Source organism: Typopeltis vanoorti, chromosome 12 (assembly GCF_054136105.1).
Source record: "Typopeltis vanoorti isolate ZY-2024b chromosome 12, IOZ_Tvanoo_1.0, whole genome shotgun sequence".
NCBI lineage: Eukaryota > Metazoa > Arthropoda > Arachnida > Uropygi > Thelyphonidae > Typopeltis > Typopeltis vanoorti.
In genome coordinates, this window is record NC_143560.1 from 113,281,040 (window position 1) to 113,297,884 (window position 16,845).

Genomic DNA, 16,845 nt, shown 5'->3' on the forward strand with positions numbered 1-16,845 from the left:
CTTCATCTGCAGTTTTGTTTCCCTTTAATCCCACATGGGATGGGATCCATTGAAAGTTTATGTTTTTTGCTATGTCTCTAAGTATTTCTTGATGGCTAGTGTAGTAGTTCTTAATAGCTTGAAGGGCTGTTAAGGAATCTGTGAAAAATATAAACTCCTATGGGTTTTGTTTGTCCAAATATTGCAGTGCTGCATTAATGGCTATTAATTCTGCATAGTATGAGTTGCATCCAATACTGTTAGTTGTTTTTAGTTCTATATTATGAGAGCCATAGATGAGTACGCCACTCCCAGAATTGCCATTTGGATTTTTGGAGCCATTTGTGTAAATCTTTATTGAGCTACCCAGCATTTCCTCAGGTCCATATTCCATTATTTTTGAAAGGGCTAATGATCTCAAGATTTCAGGGTTTTCTAGGCTTTTTTTTTTTTTTTTCATGTTTCCCTATTTCAGAGTTGATAACTATATTTTTCCTATCTTGATTTGGAGGAAATGCTGGGTAGTCGGCTATTTTATTTGGACAATCCAAAGGAATTTCATTTTCTATGATTTCATTCATTGTTGATTTTTTCTTTATTCTGTTTGTTGGTTTCCAGTTTTTAAAAAGTTCACTTGTTCTATGATGTGCAAGGATGGCTCTTTTTTCTACAAATTTGGTAAGATTTTCTTGCCACCTAATTTTTAAAGGAACAAGGTTGGATTTGAATTTTGCTATTTTTCCAGGAGTTGTATTCCTTAGTCCACATATGATTTTAGCTGCATTTTCCTGAATTTTTATAAGCTTATCTAAACTGGTTTGTGATGTTTGCATCCAGATAGGCAAAGCATATTCCATTATGGGACAGATAATAGAGGTATATGTGACATTTTAACATCGGCTCCCCACTCTTTACCTGAGATACTTTTCATATATTTAGTCTTCTTTTTGCTCTGACTGCAACATTGTTGATATGTTTATTGAAGCTTAGCGATGGATTCAGAGTAACTGCAAGGTATTTGGGATTTTCATTAAATGTAATAAGTTGACTGTTTAGCTTAATGTTTGGTCTCCACTTTCTGAGGTGGTTATTAAAAGTAAAAACAAGATTTCTGATTTAGTAGGATTAATTTTGATTTTTTGGTTTTTACAGTATGTAGCTAAACTTTCAATGGCTTTGTTTAAGTAACCTTCTGCTGTTTCTAGGTTGTTGTGAGCTGAGAATAGGACCAAATCATCAGCAAAATAGAATTCTAGAATGACTGGGGACTACTGTTCATTTTTGTGAAGAGAGGAGGAGAAAAAAAAAAAAAAAAGCTTAAGGTGATTTATTTTTATTTATTTATTTATTTTTTTACTCAGTGAATATGTAGCCAATTCACAATTCTGCTGAGCTGGAAAATATTTCCATTTTTTAAATATTCAATTCTGAATTACACAGAATCCACCTGTTCTGATCCTATTTCCAATATCTTTTTTGACAAGTATAGTTAGTCCTTTAACTTCCTGGAGGCCTTATAATAACACTAAATAGAAAGAAGATAAAAAAAAACTTAACTGGCATACTTTTTTAAGAATGTAAATAATTAATTTCATGACTAACCTTAAAATAATCATCAAATTTCATGGCTCTGTTAGCTTCCCAGTCATAGTCAAATCTTTTCAATTGTATCACAAGAACAGATGGTAGGCTCTTAATGCATGTTCTTTTTACTGTATTTCTCTATATAAAATAATACACAATATATTAAAACAATATTTTTAATTCATGAATTTTTATTTTTTTATTTTATTATTATTATTTTATTTTATTTAATAATATTCTTATTAAAGAATTATGGGGTATTATCTAATTCCAATTTCTTCTTTGTTTTAGAACATTATTTTGTTTTGAATCATATGCTGATTCAAGTTTTTTACATTTCTATTTAATTCTTAATTCAATGCACTGCGTGTACTGTGGATAAGTGGCTCATCATCATAAGCATCTCCATGATGAGTCTTAGGACTCCATGGAGTCCTAAGACTCATTATTATTGCATGGGCATCATTGAGATGCCCATGCAATAATAATAATACTTTTTTCATAATAATAATAATACAGTAATTTCTCTCTCTCTCTCTCTCTCTCTCACACACACACACACACACACACATTTTAACAAAGTATAGTGGATACATACAAAAAATTGTTAAAATCATGTGTTGTTCACAATGATCTTTCTTAGGCTTTAGTTAATTACTGTTGGATTCTGTTGTAATTTTTTTTTCTAATTTTTGATAACTGCTACACACAAATTTTCTATAAAAATGGCTTACAGTTTCATTTTTTTTGGTAGCAATTTATTTCTAAAGTATTGTGAGAACTGTCTTAATGATATAGAAAATATTCAATGTAGTTCTATCTACTTTTAAGTTATACATAAAGCTTTATCTGCATTAAATAAATCTACTGGTTTCTGCACTAAATAACTACATTATGAACATGTGCGAACACATATTTTCTGCAAATGAAAATTTGAAACAGGTTGTTAGGAAACTGTATTTATCACTGCAATAAAACTTCTCATTTGTTTTGTTTGCATCTATGTACTATAATGTTCTGTGGGAGGAGAGGTGTTTTTTCACTTTGGCCAGTAGCGTGGTTAATTTAATTTATAACCAAGCGAAAAAAAAAAACTTTCAACAACTGTAGTTGGTAATCTCAAATAAATAATAGCATATCCAAGATTTACTACTATGTAAAAAAATACAGGGACATTTTCATTAGTTGTCACTAATTATTCTAATTGTCACTAAATCTAGTAAATAGACTGAGATTGTCTCAGTATTATATTTACTGATAAAATAAAACTTCTTTATTTTGCTTGCATCTGTGTAGTATAATGTAGTATAAATATCCCCTCTCTCCTACATATACATGGGAGAGGGGATATTTTTCACTAATATAGGGATATTTTCATTCCAGTCTTCAGAAAGGAGAGAAGATATAATGAATAAAATCAGCTTATTCCTACAAATAAAAAAAAAAAAATCCTATATTTTACAAGAAAATGACTGTAACTGGTTAAATTAAAGATGCCAAGAGATTGTATCCTTGGTTTCATCCTTTATCCAAGTGTAAGCAAACAAAGTATGCACATGACATATCTTCATGACTAAGCTACTTGTATACAGAGGCTAATGACTTAATATTAATTGCTTTATATCCCATAATGCACAGCACATACCCTTTGGGTATGTATAATGCTAAGCATTATAGGAAGAGCCATGAAGACATTTCATGCGCAAAGTTTGTTTGCTTACACTTGTATAAAGGATAAACCAAGAATATAATTTCTTGGCATCTTTAATTTAATTTATAATCAAGTGAAAAAATTTCAACAACTCGCTCTGATCCAGAGTATTTTAATAATAAGGTGTGATACCTTTTCAATTCTTGTATATGGGAATTATATGACATCTGCATTACTTGGTTTATCATTTATCCAAATCTAAGCAGTTTATGCATGATGTATCATGCATAAACTGCTTAGATTTGGATAAATGATAAACCAAGAATATAATTTCTTGGTATCTTTAACCACCTACCGGTCCATTATGGATAAAATGCGCATCCTCGTATGCTTTGTATCCATCATATATTTCAATGTAATATCAATGGTATTATAATTTTAATATGCACTTTGCATCCATGATAACCTTGATGTCTATAGACGTCTTGGCCAGTAGTGTGTGGTTAATTTAATTTATAACCAAGTGAAAAAAAAAAAAAACTTTCAACAACTGTAGTTGGTAATCTCAAATAAATAATAGCATATCCAAGATTTACTACTATGCAAAAAAAGTTAACAAATTCTTCTAAAGTATCTAAAGATGACAGGGTGCGGTAAAAAATAAAGTGTAGAAGACATGTTTCACAAGCAGTACAAGAAAGCAAATATCAGATGATTCTATGTCAACAGAAGGAAAGAACAGGTTTCAGAATTAGTGGGAGTGGCTAACACAAACAACTTGAATAGACAGACAAAGAATGTGGAAAGGGAATTGAAGAAGTTGTTGCAGAAAGTGAAGAATAATAGTGTCATTGGGAAAGTGATTAGTTTGCTGCCCAGATATGATAGTAGCAAACTGAGAAGGAGAGCAATGATATTGAATGACAAGATGGCTGAATTGTGTCAGGTGGAGAGAGTGTTCAATTTGTGAATGCATGGAATGAATTCAAAGGGAAGTTAGAATGAAATTACTATCATTAATTACTATGTGTGGAAGAACGGGAAGAGGATGGATACAAAGGTGAGGAATGATTATAGCAGAGCAAAGTGATGCAGTGTGAAATGATGGGGATGATAAGAATATAAATGAAAAATCAGAGTCGGGATCAGGGAAATGGGGATGGTCAGAACGAAGAGAGAAGTGAACTATAGCAGAGAGAGAGAGAGAGAGTAAAGAGTGATTGTGTTGATGGGATAACCTCAAAGAGTGGAGAATTGTTTTACTATAGTAATGTATGGAGTATCCGAAGGGGCTGAGTTTGTAGCACTGATTGAATCAGTATGCCCAAAGATAATTGGCATAAGTGAAACTTGGTTGACTGAGGATGATATAATGTCAGGACTTGAAATGATAGGATACAGAATTTTCCAAAAGGATAGGAAGATGAAGAGAGGGGGGGGGGGGGGTATTGTTAATGGTAGCAGAAGAATTGTGTCCTTCAAGAGTCGAAGTGGAAAACAGTAGTACGTGTGAAGATTTTGAAGCTGTTTGGTGTGAAGAGATCAACAGAATAGTATATCTAATAGGATGTATATGCCAGGGAATATGGAGAGTATTGATTGTGAGATGTTTAGACAAATTAGTTGGGCAAGTAAAAGGAAGATGATTCTAATGGGAGGTTTTAATTATAGAAATGTGGATCGGAAAGAAGAGATAGTTTATAGTCACGAGGAGAATGAATTTGTTGAGTTTCTGCGGGATAACTATCTAAAGCAACATGTGACGGAAGTGACACGAGAAAAGCAATGAATACCAAGAGCAAATAAATAGAGTAGGAGTGAGATGATCGAATGGTGAAATCAAGGAAGCGGTGTTACGGAAGAAGTTATGGAGAAAGTACAAGACAGACCATAGTGAACAGATGCATGAAGAATATGAAGTGCAGGCCAGAAAAGTGACAAGCATGGTTAAAAACGAAAGAGTAGAATATGAGAGGAGACTAGCCAGTAAAGTAAAAGCTAATCCAAGGGAATTTTTCTGCTATGTGGCAAGCAAGAGGAAAAATAATTATAGCAGGCTGATAATGGTGGATAGTTATGGTAGCAGAGTAACCACAGCAAATAATATAGTGGACTTATTTAACAAACACTTCATCACTGTATATTATAATGGTGTGAATGATGCTGTTCAACATGTAGAAGGGAATCAAGAATTAGGAGAATTAAAGGTGAAAGAATCAAAGGTATATCAAGTATTGCTTTGGTTAGATGTCAGTAAGGATGTGGTAATGGATGACATATCACCACATATTTTTAAAGAACATGCAAAAGAGTTAGCTCCGCCCTTGTCCTGGTTATTTAATTAAAGTCTTGCAGTGGAGAAGGTACCTAAGGAGTGGAAAGAAGGCAAAATAATACCTCTCCACAAGCATGGTTTAAGAACAGAAGTCTCCAATTACAGACCGGTCTGCATATCTGCAGTTGTGATCAGAAGTGTTGGAAAAAATGGCCAAAACAGGGCAGCATGGCTCTGGGAGGTTCTGCCGCAGTAATTTATTCACATTTTATAATAAAGTGAGCAGAATTAGATAAAGGAAATGGCTATACCATGATACTACTGGACTTTGCAAAGACATCTGACAGAATACTGCACAGAAAACTGTTACATAAGTTAGAGCAAATGGGAATGGATATGAGGTTGTGACATGGATGGGGGTGGTAGACAGACATCATAGGGTGGTGTATGGTGGAGTGGAATCAATGTGAATGAGGGTGACTAGTGGAGGGCTCCAGGGCTCTGGATTTAATTTAATGTTGTAAAATGTAAGATAATACACTTTGGAATGAAAAGATTACATACTTTGTATTATATTGATGGTATGGTACTAGATTACGGGGGAACTCATGAGGATAAGGATCTTAAGGTGATGGTGGATGGAGATTTGAAATTCAGAGGACATATTGCAAGAGTTGGCAAAATAGCTCAGAGGATTACTTGGATGTTGAAGAACACATTGACAAGTAAAGATAGGGAGGTTATTAGTCCTCTTTATAAGGCTATAAGTCAGCCACCTGTTGACTACTGTGCACAGATTTGGTCACCTGCATTTCTAGGAAATCGGAAGGTGGTGGTGAAGATTCAGAGACGAGTGACCAAGCTCGTGACAGGTCTGTGGCATGTACCTTATGAGGAAAGACTGAAGGTGGGTTGCAGAATTCAGCTAACAAGTAGAAGAGAGGGGATATGATAGAAACTTATAAGTTACTAAAGGGAATCTATAAGATTGACACAAAAGAAATTTTTCAATAGGTGAGGAGTGTGTGTGTGTGTGGGGGGGGGGGAAACAATGGGTCTTACTTGGAAGTTGTCTAAGAATGTAGTTAGTAAAGGTGTGTGTGGACTAGGTTCTTTACTTGGAGAACAGTGAATGATTGGAATGAATGAGCAAAGATAGTTGCGAGAACCCCAACAGTGAATAAATTTAAGGAGATGTATGATAGGTATGGTGCTAATGGAGAATGTAGATTTTCTGCGATGAGTCTTTTGACTCCATAAAGTACCTGTATAAATAATAATAATATATAGGCGATATGGGATCAGTGTTAATTTTGGAGTATACATCTTTTTGAGCATTTGGACCAGAAGATTTATTAGTATCAATACTAATGATGATTTTTTTGGGAAGTTCTTATGGAAAAAGATTTGAGGAGGCACCTGGTGAGGTAATATTGCAGGAAGTTATTTGCCTTGGTCGTCTCAACACGAGTTTGAAAAAGACTGATGCCAAGAGGTCTGCCTTATTTTTGGGTGATGTTATTACCATGATATCATCAGGATGTGGGAGATGTGGAAATACCCAGCAGCATTCATGAGAGAATAGAAAGCTTGAATGCCAGAAGAAAGTTGCAAGCTTATTGCATTTGACCCTTATGAGGTCTATTTTGCATTCGTTGATAATTTTTTTTACACCTGTTTTGAGCTATAGTGCAAGTTGAAGAGAAGCTGGTTTTGACAGGAACCAACGGACAAATAGTATATTTTTATCATGGCCTACAGAGGCACATTTTTTTAGAACATCAGTGCTTGATTAGAGGTCAGCGGGTTGCAGCAGAGTGAAGAATCAAGGCCCAAATTTCAGTGAGGATTATTTCAGTTATTAATTCAGAGCAGGGATTAGGAGATCAAAAACAGTAATCAGTAGATGTGCAGAAAAGTAGATGTGAATAAGCTTATGGTCAGTTGCAAACAGGAGAGCAAACATCTACAGTGTATTTGGAGGGGGAGCTAGTTAACAAAAGGTCCAGAGTGTTGGAAGAATGATGAGGACGTTCTGGTTAGTAAGTTGACTATTTCTGTTAGATCGTTATGAACATTAAAGTATCCTAGGATGATCTCATAGTTTGGATAATTAGACTGTGTGAAATCAACTTTTAGAGATAAGCAGTCAAATAGAAAAGCATGGAAGTCTTAACTAGGAAAGCAGTAATGGCAACAAATAAAAGTTATAAAGTAAGATAGGGAAATATTGAGCCAGAGCAGATCAAAAAGCAGAGATTCAAAGTTTGACAGTCATTGGCAAGGAATGGCTGATTGGACAAAAGTGAATTGCCTTCCCTTTTTATGCAATGGGTAGCACACACGATATTGAAGAGATAGCTTAGGTGGAACTGAAGTAGTGGCAGATGCCTGTTTGGATTTGGTTAGGAGCAACAGATATTGAATGAATTTTGGTGTTATTTTGGCTTCTTTTAGGTCTATTTTTATTAATTTTTGCAATTTTTTTTCTCATCATCATCAATTTCTTTATATTTACCATCAAGGGGTGTTCAGGATCCTATGACAGCAATACATGATTAAGTTTACATTATTATTAATCTCCTATCAACAATTTTCCTCCAAATTAGTCCATCACTTAACAACACTCCAATATTGTTGTATCTAACATTTTGTGCTATTAAGGTTGACTTAGTTCAGTCACCCTTCTGACTGAATCAATCCACCTAGACTTTGGTCTTTCTCTGAGTCTCTCTTTCCCATCTTGGCATCATGTGCCTGTTTTGTTAACTTTCCTCACCCATTCTATTTAGGTGGCCATATCATCATAGATTAGCTCTGCTCACTCATTCCTGAATGCTAACAATGTCAAGTTCCTTTCTAATGTCTTCGTTTTTAACATTATTCTGCATTAATGCCATCTGTTCACTCCTCTAATTTTTCTCAGAAATCTCATATTTACGGTCTTTAGTCTTTGATCAAGTGCTTTATTTCTTACACGATTCTCTGATCCATAACTTAAAAAACAGGTTTCAATACTGTCCTATATTCTACTATTTTAGGGTTTTGGCCAATTTCTCTCTCTTATTCCATGACAATTTATTCAGCTGGCTCCATATCAGCTTTGCTTATTCTATTGTCTATTTCCAATATTTAATTTGCCATCTTCACTAAAAACTGTGGCTAAATAGCTGAAATATTTTACTTTTTTCTATAGGTTATATAGGTTATGCAGCTGAAGTTTTCTATATTCCTGTTTTTATAGTTTTGGTCTTTTTATTTTTGATTTTCATACCAAATTTGTTATAGCTGTTATGCAATTTAATTAGAGAACTCTAGAGACTTACAATGGATGTGTTTAGGGTACAACATCATCTGCATAAAACAAAGAGCTAAGTTTGATATCCTCAATTTTAATATCAGGGTTTAATGACACTTTCCTTCATAATGCAGTCCATATAGATGATAAATAAGAGTGGAGATAATGTGCATCCTTATCTTACCTCCTGATTTTACAAACCATCTTCCTGCATTTCCTTCAATTCTAACTGCTGACTGACAACTTAAATATATATACTACGTACTGCTCTGTATAATGTTCCATTTATCCAATAGAACTGTAGTGTTTTGAAATGCTTTTCTCTAAGCAACTTGTTGTATGCCTTTTCCACATCTACAAAACTTAACTATAGATCCTTGTTATATTCTGGGGATTTCTCAACTATTTACTGTAAAGTTGAAATCTGATCTTGAGAACCTCCATTTCACATGAATCCAGCTTATTCCTCTCTGAGTTTCTCTTCCACAATTTTTCTCAACCTCTTTTTAAGTATGCTTGCATAAATCTTACCCAAAACTCTTTGGCAGAGAAATTCCTATGTAATTCTCATATTCAGCTTTATTACTTTTTTTTTTTTTTTTAATAGATGGGAACTATGAGAGCTTTACTCCAATCATCTGGAATTAGACTTTCTGCCCAGGCTCTCTGAATTATGCAGTTTAGCCACTGTAAACCTTTTATATCTAAATATTAAGTATTTCTGGTAGATTATCATCCACTTCAGTTGCCTTTCACACATTTCAAGTTTTTGATGGATTTTTCTATCTCATGTCACTGCTTGTTTCCTTTACCAGTCTTTCAAAATAATTACTCCAAACATCTGGGATATATTTATCTTTTTTTCAATAGTCTCCAGAACATTTTGCCACCATCCTGATATTTATTTTCTATATTCTTACCAAAGTCTTCCCATGACTTTTGTTTAGTACTTTTACACATAGCTGAGCTCTCTTGCATTTTTCTCTGTATTCTTTTAGAGCATCTGCCCACCTATTTGCTAGTAACCTTCTTCTTCTTGTCCAGGACTGCTTCTTTATCATCTTGTGTCCACCATGGGGCTTTTATTTTTCTATCCTTGCAGACAACTTCACTACATACCTTCCTAGCTGAATCAATGAAAGTTTTCTTCAGAGTTTGCCACTAAGACTCCAAAGTGTGGTTCTTGTTTTCAAATGTTTCAATTTTTTAAAAACTTATACTGAAACTGTTTTTTTTTTTTTTAATGTGATATTCATTTATCTCCTACTTAGCACTAAGTGACAGCTACTTCCAATTTCAGATCCTTTGCACACTTTTGTATCCTTGCTTTCAGCATGAAGATATCACTATCAACAATAACACAGTCAATGAGACTTTTATTTCTTTCTTCTTCTATCTACATGTACCTGTTCAATTTTTTGTTGTTTTTCATATTTTTGTGAATTTTTTTATGGAGGATTTTTTTTTTTTGAATATCTACAATGACACTAGTATTTGTTTTGTTATATTTCATTGCAGAGTGCATGAAAGTAAGAGCAGGGGCATGCAGCTGAAGTGAGGAAATTGTGCACAATACTGTCCACACAGTTCATTCCTGTGTGCTTGTGACATAAGCACAAATTCTATCCTGTGACATAAATTCTAGCCGGGTGGCCCTATTTGGAGCTTTTCTTGAAGGTTCAAGACTCTGAAAAGTCATCCCTGACACACACACCTCATCCATAGAAGTCATCAAGGGTCTATTACTTTCCCTTCTTCCAGGAACTTTATCATTTATTACTATTTGGATAAGTCCACCTTTCATTCTTTTCATGTATCCAAAATATTTCTGTTTTCCTCTGTTGGTGCTCTTAAGAAGTCTTTAACTTCTACCAAGAGGACCAGTGCTACTCTTATTCCTTGGCAAGAAGGGCACTTGCCACATGCCCAGTGCTTTGGAGGACCCATGTATCACAAACACAAAAAAATAAATGCATTAAATAAAGGTGAAAAATGAAAGATTTAGAATCAATTTTATGGAAAAGTAAATATTATGAAATAAAGCTTTATTTTATTGTGCAAATTAAAAGAGATGATATGTAAATAATTAACTTTTTGCCATGGATTATCAATTCAACAAATCCATCAGTAACATCACTCATTAGAAGAAATGCTAATGCTGTGAAGCATTTAATTTTTGTGTTGAATTCAGCATCTGTGTGATAGCAGAACTTCAAACCAGTGGCAACAATTTTGCAAAAGATTTTGCACCATATGAAATAAATAACCTATTATAGTTGTTGATGTCAATATGTTAGAAAAAGCATTGATAGTTACTTTCTCGAAGTAAACCATTAATGTTTTTGGATCTAATGATGAACATAAACCATTTAAGGCACTGAATAATCGGCTGTAATTCTGATTTGCAAAGGGTCTATTAACTGCATTACTGCACGCATCAACAAGGGGAGATCTGAATATTTATCATGCTCGATTACAGTCTGCTTTCCCGTATAAGGCTTGGAATCCCAAAAATATCCACTTTCGGATTCAGAAAGCATAAAAATTTTACCCCATACTTTGCTTTCTTTTTGGGGAATATACTGCTTACATTTCAGTCTACCTTTAAATGCAAAAGACTTTCATCGATAGTTGCAGCTCTCTCAGGAATGTATAGTGATCTACATTTCTGACGGATTTTCATAAGAAAATCATAAATTTTGTTGAGTACAGGGCAAGGATGTGTTGCCTGATCATATTCCTCATTACTCTGAAAATGCAAATACTTCATGACGAGACTGAATTGTTTTTCAGTCATAACATCATGAAACATTGGTGTGTTCAGAATCCAGTCTGTAGACCAATACATTTCGAGAGTGGGCTTTTTCATGATGCCTTGCACAATCAAGAGTGCTATAAATGTAAGACGCATATCGATATCTATTGGGCTCCAAAGTTTACTGTGAGAATGAGGACTGTATTCAACTTGTTGATGTTGTTGGCAAGCATAAAGGTTAGTCTGTTCCACTATGAAGGAAAGAATATCATCATCTAAAAATAGATGAAAATAGCCTAAAATGTTGCTGGAGTCAAAGTCTTCAGTAATTCCTGGCTTACCTATGAATGGAAACCATGGACAAGCTGGTGTACGTTCAGTGGCGAACACCCATTTTCTGCACGAAGACATATCTAAACTACAGGCAGAATCGCTATCTTCAGAGCTAGAAAGATTTCTCTCCTCATTGGTAGAACAAGAGCTGCTCGAAAGGCGAAGGCTCCAACTTTTTTCATCTCACGAACTTTTCTTTTCTTACCCAGAATGTTACTGCTATTGCTGCTCTTGCTTGCCATCTCACAAATGAATTGTGTATACTTTCTAATATTCCTTTCTGCCAAGTAACAAGTTGAAGATTAATGGAGATTACTAGCCCCCCCCCCCACCACCACCACCACCACCACTGGGAAATTCAAAAGAACATGCTCAGCAGGCAGCACACTAAAGAGCCCTGTGCAATAACTGAATATTTTACAGGCAGAAATTTCTTGTTTTGTTTTTCCATCTTTCTAATTGATTAGCAGACATTCGAAACATATTATTCTGATATTGCATTTGTAGGATGACAGTATTTTTAAATATTAATTTCCCCCTATTACCCAATGTCACATAACTTCCTGATTTATAATAATGAGGAAATAATATGTATATTTTCTTATTTATAATAATCAAAACTTAGTTTCTGTGTCAAAAAATTAAACGTTATATAGAACAATTATTATGGAAAAATCACGAATTAAATAAAAACCATACCTATGTTTCATAACAGTTTTCAGGTGTGTGGTAGCGTTGCAGCTGGGGGGGGTGAAACTATCAAAGTCGAAATAAAGTTCAATTCTATTGTGAAAATATGAAATTTCACATTTGATGCATGCACATATATATATTTTGTATCAGAGAATATACACAAAAGTATTGCTTACTTTAAAATTGGAGACAAATATATAAACTAGCAGAAAATATATACATATCAATTTAAATAATAACCGTTTATTTCATTTTATTAAAGACTGATTATACAGGGAAACCAAAAAGGTGAAAGTGCAAAGAACAGTAGATTACAATATTTTGAAAAACAATTAGTGATACGAGAATTGCATATTATTCTCTACAAAGCAAAGTCGTCTAAGAATAATTCACGGATTTCCTGAAGGATATCTGTGAATTATTCTTCGTAATATGATTTTGAACAAAGACAACATAACCTAGAACGTTGGCAGCCATTTTTTTAAAATAATATTTCAAATAGTTATCGTGAATTCATTTCTTCGAAAAATGTTCTGTCGAGTAAGCAATTAGACAAAATTAGCATAAAAACAATAAACATTGGTTCTCAAAGGTAATGCAATATTTAAGTGAATAAATTATGCAAGAATTTATATTTTGTCGTGGAATTATAAACTGTACAATAAAAAGAGAAAATAAAAATAATTTCTATATTTTTAGTCTCTCTAATATAACTAATAGTTAAGTTGCCCAGCATAAAACAAGGAACTGCATTTCTTGTTATAGAGAAATGAGACTCAGCTTCCCAAGATAATCTGTTTAAGTGTTCTCTACAGCATGAAGGATTATCGCACCTTCTAAAGGACAGAACAGCCAAATTGCACTTTTTATCCATGTTCTTTCAACAGGTGTATTGAATCGTATCCAGATTTAGCTGGACGTATATATACGTCCTGGCCGGTTGGAGGGTTAAAGGGCTTAAGTTCATCATTAGATCTCGAAACATTAACGGTTGACTTCATGACAGCAACTATCAATGCTTTTTCTAACATATTTATATCAACAACTATAACAGATTGTTTATTTTATATGGCACAAAATCTTTATCGTAAAATTGTTGCCATCGGTTTGAAGTTACGCTATCAAACAGATGCTGAATTCAACACAAAAATTAAATGCTTCACAGCATTTCTTCCAATGAGTGATATTACTGATGGATTTGTTCAATTAATGATCTGCAGCAAAAAGTTAATTATTTATGCAGTATCTATTTTAATTTGCACAATTTTTAAGTGATTTCATTATGTTATATATCACTATTACTCACCATAATAAAGATTTGCCTTTTTAATGATTTTATAATACCCTTTATCATCCACCGATTATTTACAAAAATTAATGCAAAATGTCTTCTGGGGTAAATGTTTACGGTGAAAATGTTTACAGCAAATTTTTCAGCCATTGATCTTACACATGCTTAAGATCACAAACTAGCCCAAATAACTTTTTGCAATTATGCCTCTTCATATGGAACTCTATCTCTTCAAATTTCTTATCATAATGTTTGTCCTTTTCTTGGTTGATGTGGTTTTCTAATTGCTCTATTTAATCTCTCATGTTCTTCTGTTCTTGTGTTGCTTTCTTTGTCCATCCTCCTCCTCCTGACCAGATTCCATGTAGATTCTATGATCCAATCCATGGGCCCATTGGACTTCTAAATGGACTTAGATGTTTCTATGTTTTGGCATTCTGTATTGTTTCCTCGACTCCTTCCTAGAGTATTTCAAGTGTTTCTTCATCAGCCTCCAGATAAGCTTCGAACCTTTTTTTTTGAAGTCTCTTCTGTGAAACACTCTGGGAATTACACAGATATCCAAATCTAGGGGAATAAGACTGCCTTGGAATGTTTCAGAGTTTCAGTCTTACTTTAGCTCTTACTAGTTGGCTCCTGGACAAGTATATACATCAAAGATGTTTGCTGCTTGTCTTCTGCCACTGTGGTGCCAGGAAGTAATCAATCTGGTACCTTGACCTATCAATCAATGTTCAAGAATGGTGTGTGTGCGTGTGTTTAGTAACAGGTATTAGTTATAACTGTTAGTATAAGGAAAATTCCAACAGTCTTTTGCTATAGGCATTACATTCACACAGACCAAATCCACCACACTCAGGCCTAACTATTACACTCTTTCAACTTTTGCACTCAAGTCTCCTGGAATGAAAAGGAAGAATATCTCTCCTTAGAAGGCAGTACGTAACAGTTTGCAAATTTTCATAGAACTCCTCATTCTCACACCTATTTGTGTGGGGAGCATAAACTACCATAACTGACACTGATAAGATGTGCCTTAAGTCTAATAAAAAGTATCCTGTCATTTTTGGACCCGTAACCATGAAAAGACATAGCCTGACCTTTTCTCAGTACCACAGCTATCCCATGGGACTTTAAATTACCCTCCCTCAAGTAAGCAACTAGCTGAACATCTTACTTTCTGAAATGACCTTCTCTATCCTATCTTGTTCTCTCATGGTGTCAATTCTGTACCTACATCTCAGTACAGACTATGTCAAGAGAGCCCATCTGAAACCCCCAGATATTCCATGTCCCTATTAAAGTTCTCTTTTGAAGTTGATCCTGTGCATTCACATTAGCACTGACCTGTGTTAAAAACTGTCATGCACTTCTCCAGACAGACACCTCTTCCTACACTTTAAATATGGCTTTTATTATTCTATGCGACAGTAGATGGAGCATAAGATTCATCACAAGGCATAATCATATTAGGTTATGAAGTGAAGTGTGAGCAAGAAGTGGTAGGGTTGCACAGGCCCTATCCACAGAATATGTGAAATACCTATTGATCCCATGCAGAGCATCTTGTTCTTCATTAAAAGCAATCATTTAGGGCTTTCCTCACCACTTGAGGGACACACCTAGCATGAGTGAGGTCTCCCAAGACAAAAATCTTCAAAATAACTAAATTTGAATGTTTTAGTTAAGGGATATTACATCCCATATTGTTTCTTAGCTGAATAAGAAACTCAAAGAGTTTCATGCCGAATATAGTAGAAACTATATAAAGTTCGGCAATTCCAAGCGTAAGCAAATACCTGGATACTGCAGCAACTGATCCTTAAGGTAGTGCAAGCTGAGGCAACTCATGTCAAAGGTGGAGCAAGCTCCGATCGCTATTCTTGATATTTACCCATAATGTGGACTTAGCTCCTAGGAGCTGTATTACTGTTCTACATTATGAGAGAAGGTCACTACCCAGACCGGTTTCAACCTTTATTGAGGTCTCATCAGTGAGTAGGTAGACCTAGTTAATACCAAGTTCGTAGTGAACAGAACTTACAACCCTTCTATGGTTGAAACCGGTCTGGGTAGTGACCTTCTCTCATAATGTAGAACAGTAATACAGCTCCTAGGAGCTAAGTTCACATTATGGGTAAATATCAAGAATAGTGATCGGAGCTTGCTCCACCTTTGACATGAGTTGCCTCAGCTTGCACTACCTTAAGGGTCAGTTGCTGCAGTATCCAGGTATTTGCTTACGCTTGGAATCGCCGAACTTTATATAGTTTCTACTATATTTGGCATGAAACTCTTTGAGTTTCTTATTCGGCTAAGAAACGATATAGGATGTAATATCCCTTAACTAAAACAAGTCATATGTCGCCGAATTAAAGCCTTTGGCTCTTCATATATCTAATAAATTTGAATGTTCTCCAAATACGGTGAACATCTTTCCTTTCAAGAATATTCAGGTATGCATTTGGTCACTATTCTTTCCAAATTAAATTTTAATAAGTAATTTTAAATATTTAATTTTATTAGCTTTCTCACTTTGGCACTTTGGTTATATGGAGGTAGCTCAATTTCCACTAAGCTTTGCTGTTTTATATTAGTATCAAATAATTAAAAGATATGGGAAAGTAATTTCTAATTTTCAGAAATTCAAACTACCATTTATAGTGATACCTTTTCTCCACATTTTTCACAAAAGTAAGCATTGTGACCATCTAAAAGCTCTCCCTTTACAAAGTGGTCTAAGGAATCCTGAAGATTATGGCTCTTTATTGGTAAATTTAAGGCCATAAAAGGTTCTTCCCTTTCATATCTGGAAAATGAATAAATTTTATTTCACTGCTCAAGCAATTTAACTTCATAAGAAATTAAAACTAAGGTTATTTTTTGTAAATGAAATTATTTTAGTTGTTGCTTCAAGCACCTCCTTTCAAGGTGGTGAATCCAATTCTACAATTCAAAAAATTCAATGATGCAAGTTTTTTTTTTT

General features: G+C 34.3%; 1 protein-coding gene across 1 annotated transcript in view; it reads right to left on the reverse strand.

Annotated features, from left to right (window-relative positions):
• The window catches only part of LOC150101143 (ubiquitin carboxyl-terminal hydrolase 24-like), an 824,883-nt gene that overhangs the window by 215,698 nt on the left and 592,340 nt on the right, over nt 1-16,845 (reverse strand). Inside the window, exons 41-42 of the mRNA XM_090401261.1 lie at nt 16,530-16,668; nt 1,582-1,701 (exon numbers count right to left, since the gene is read on the reverse strand). Of these exons, the coding sequence (XP_090257387.1) occupies nt 1,582-1,701; nt 16,530-16,668 (259 nt within the window). The remainder of the gene's footprint in view (nt 1-1,581; nt 1,702-16,529; nt 16,669-16,845) is intronic.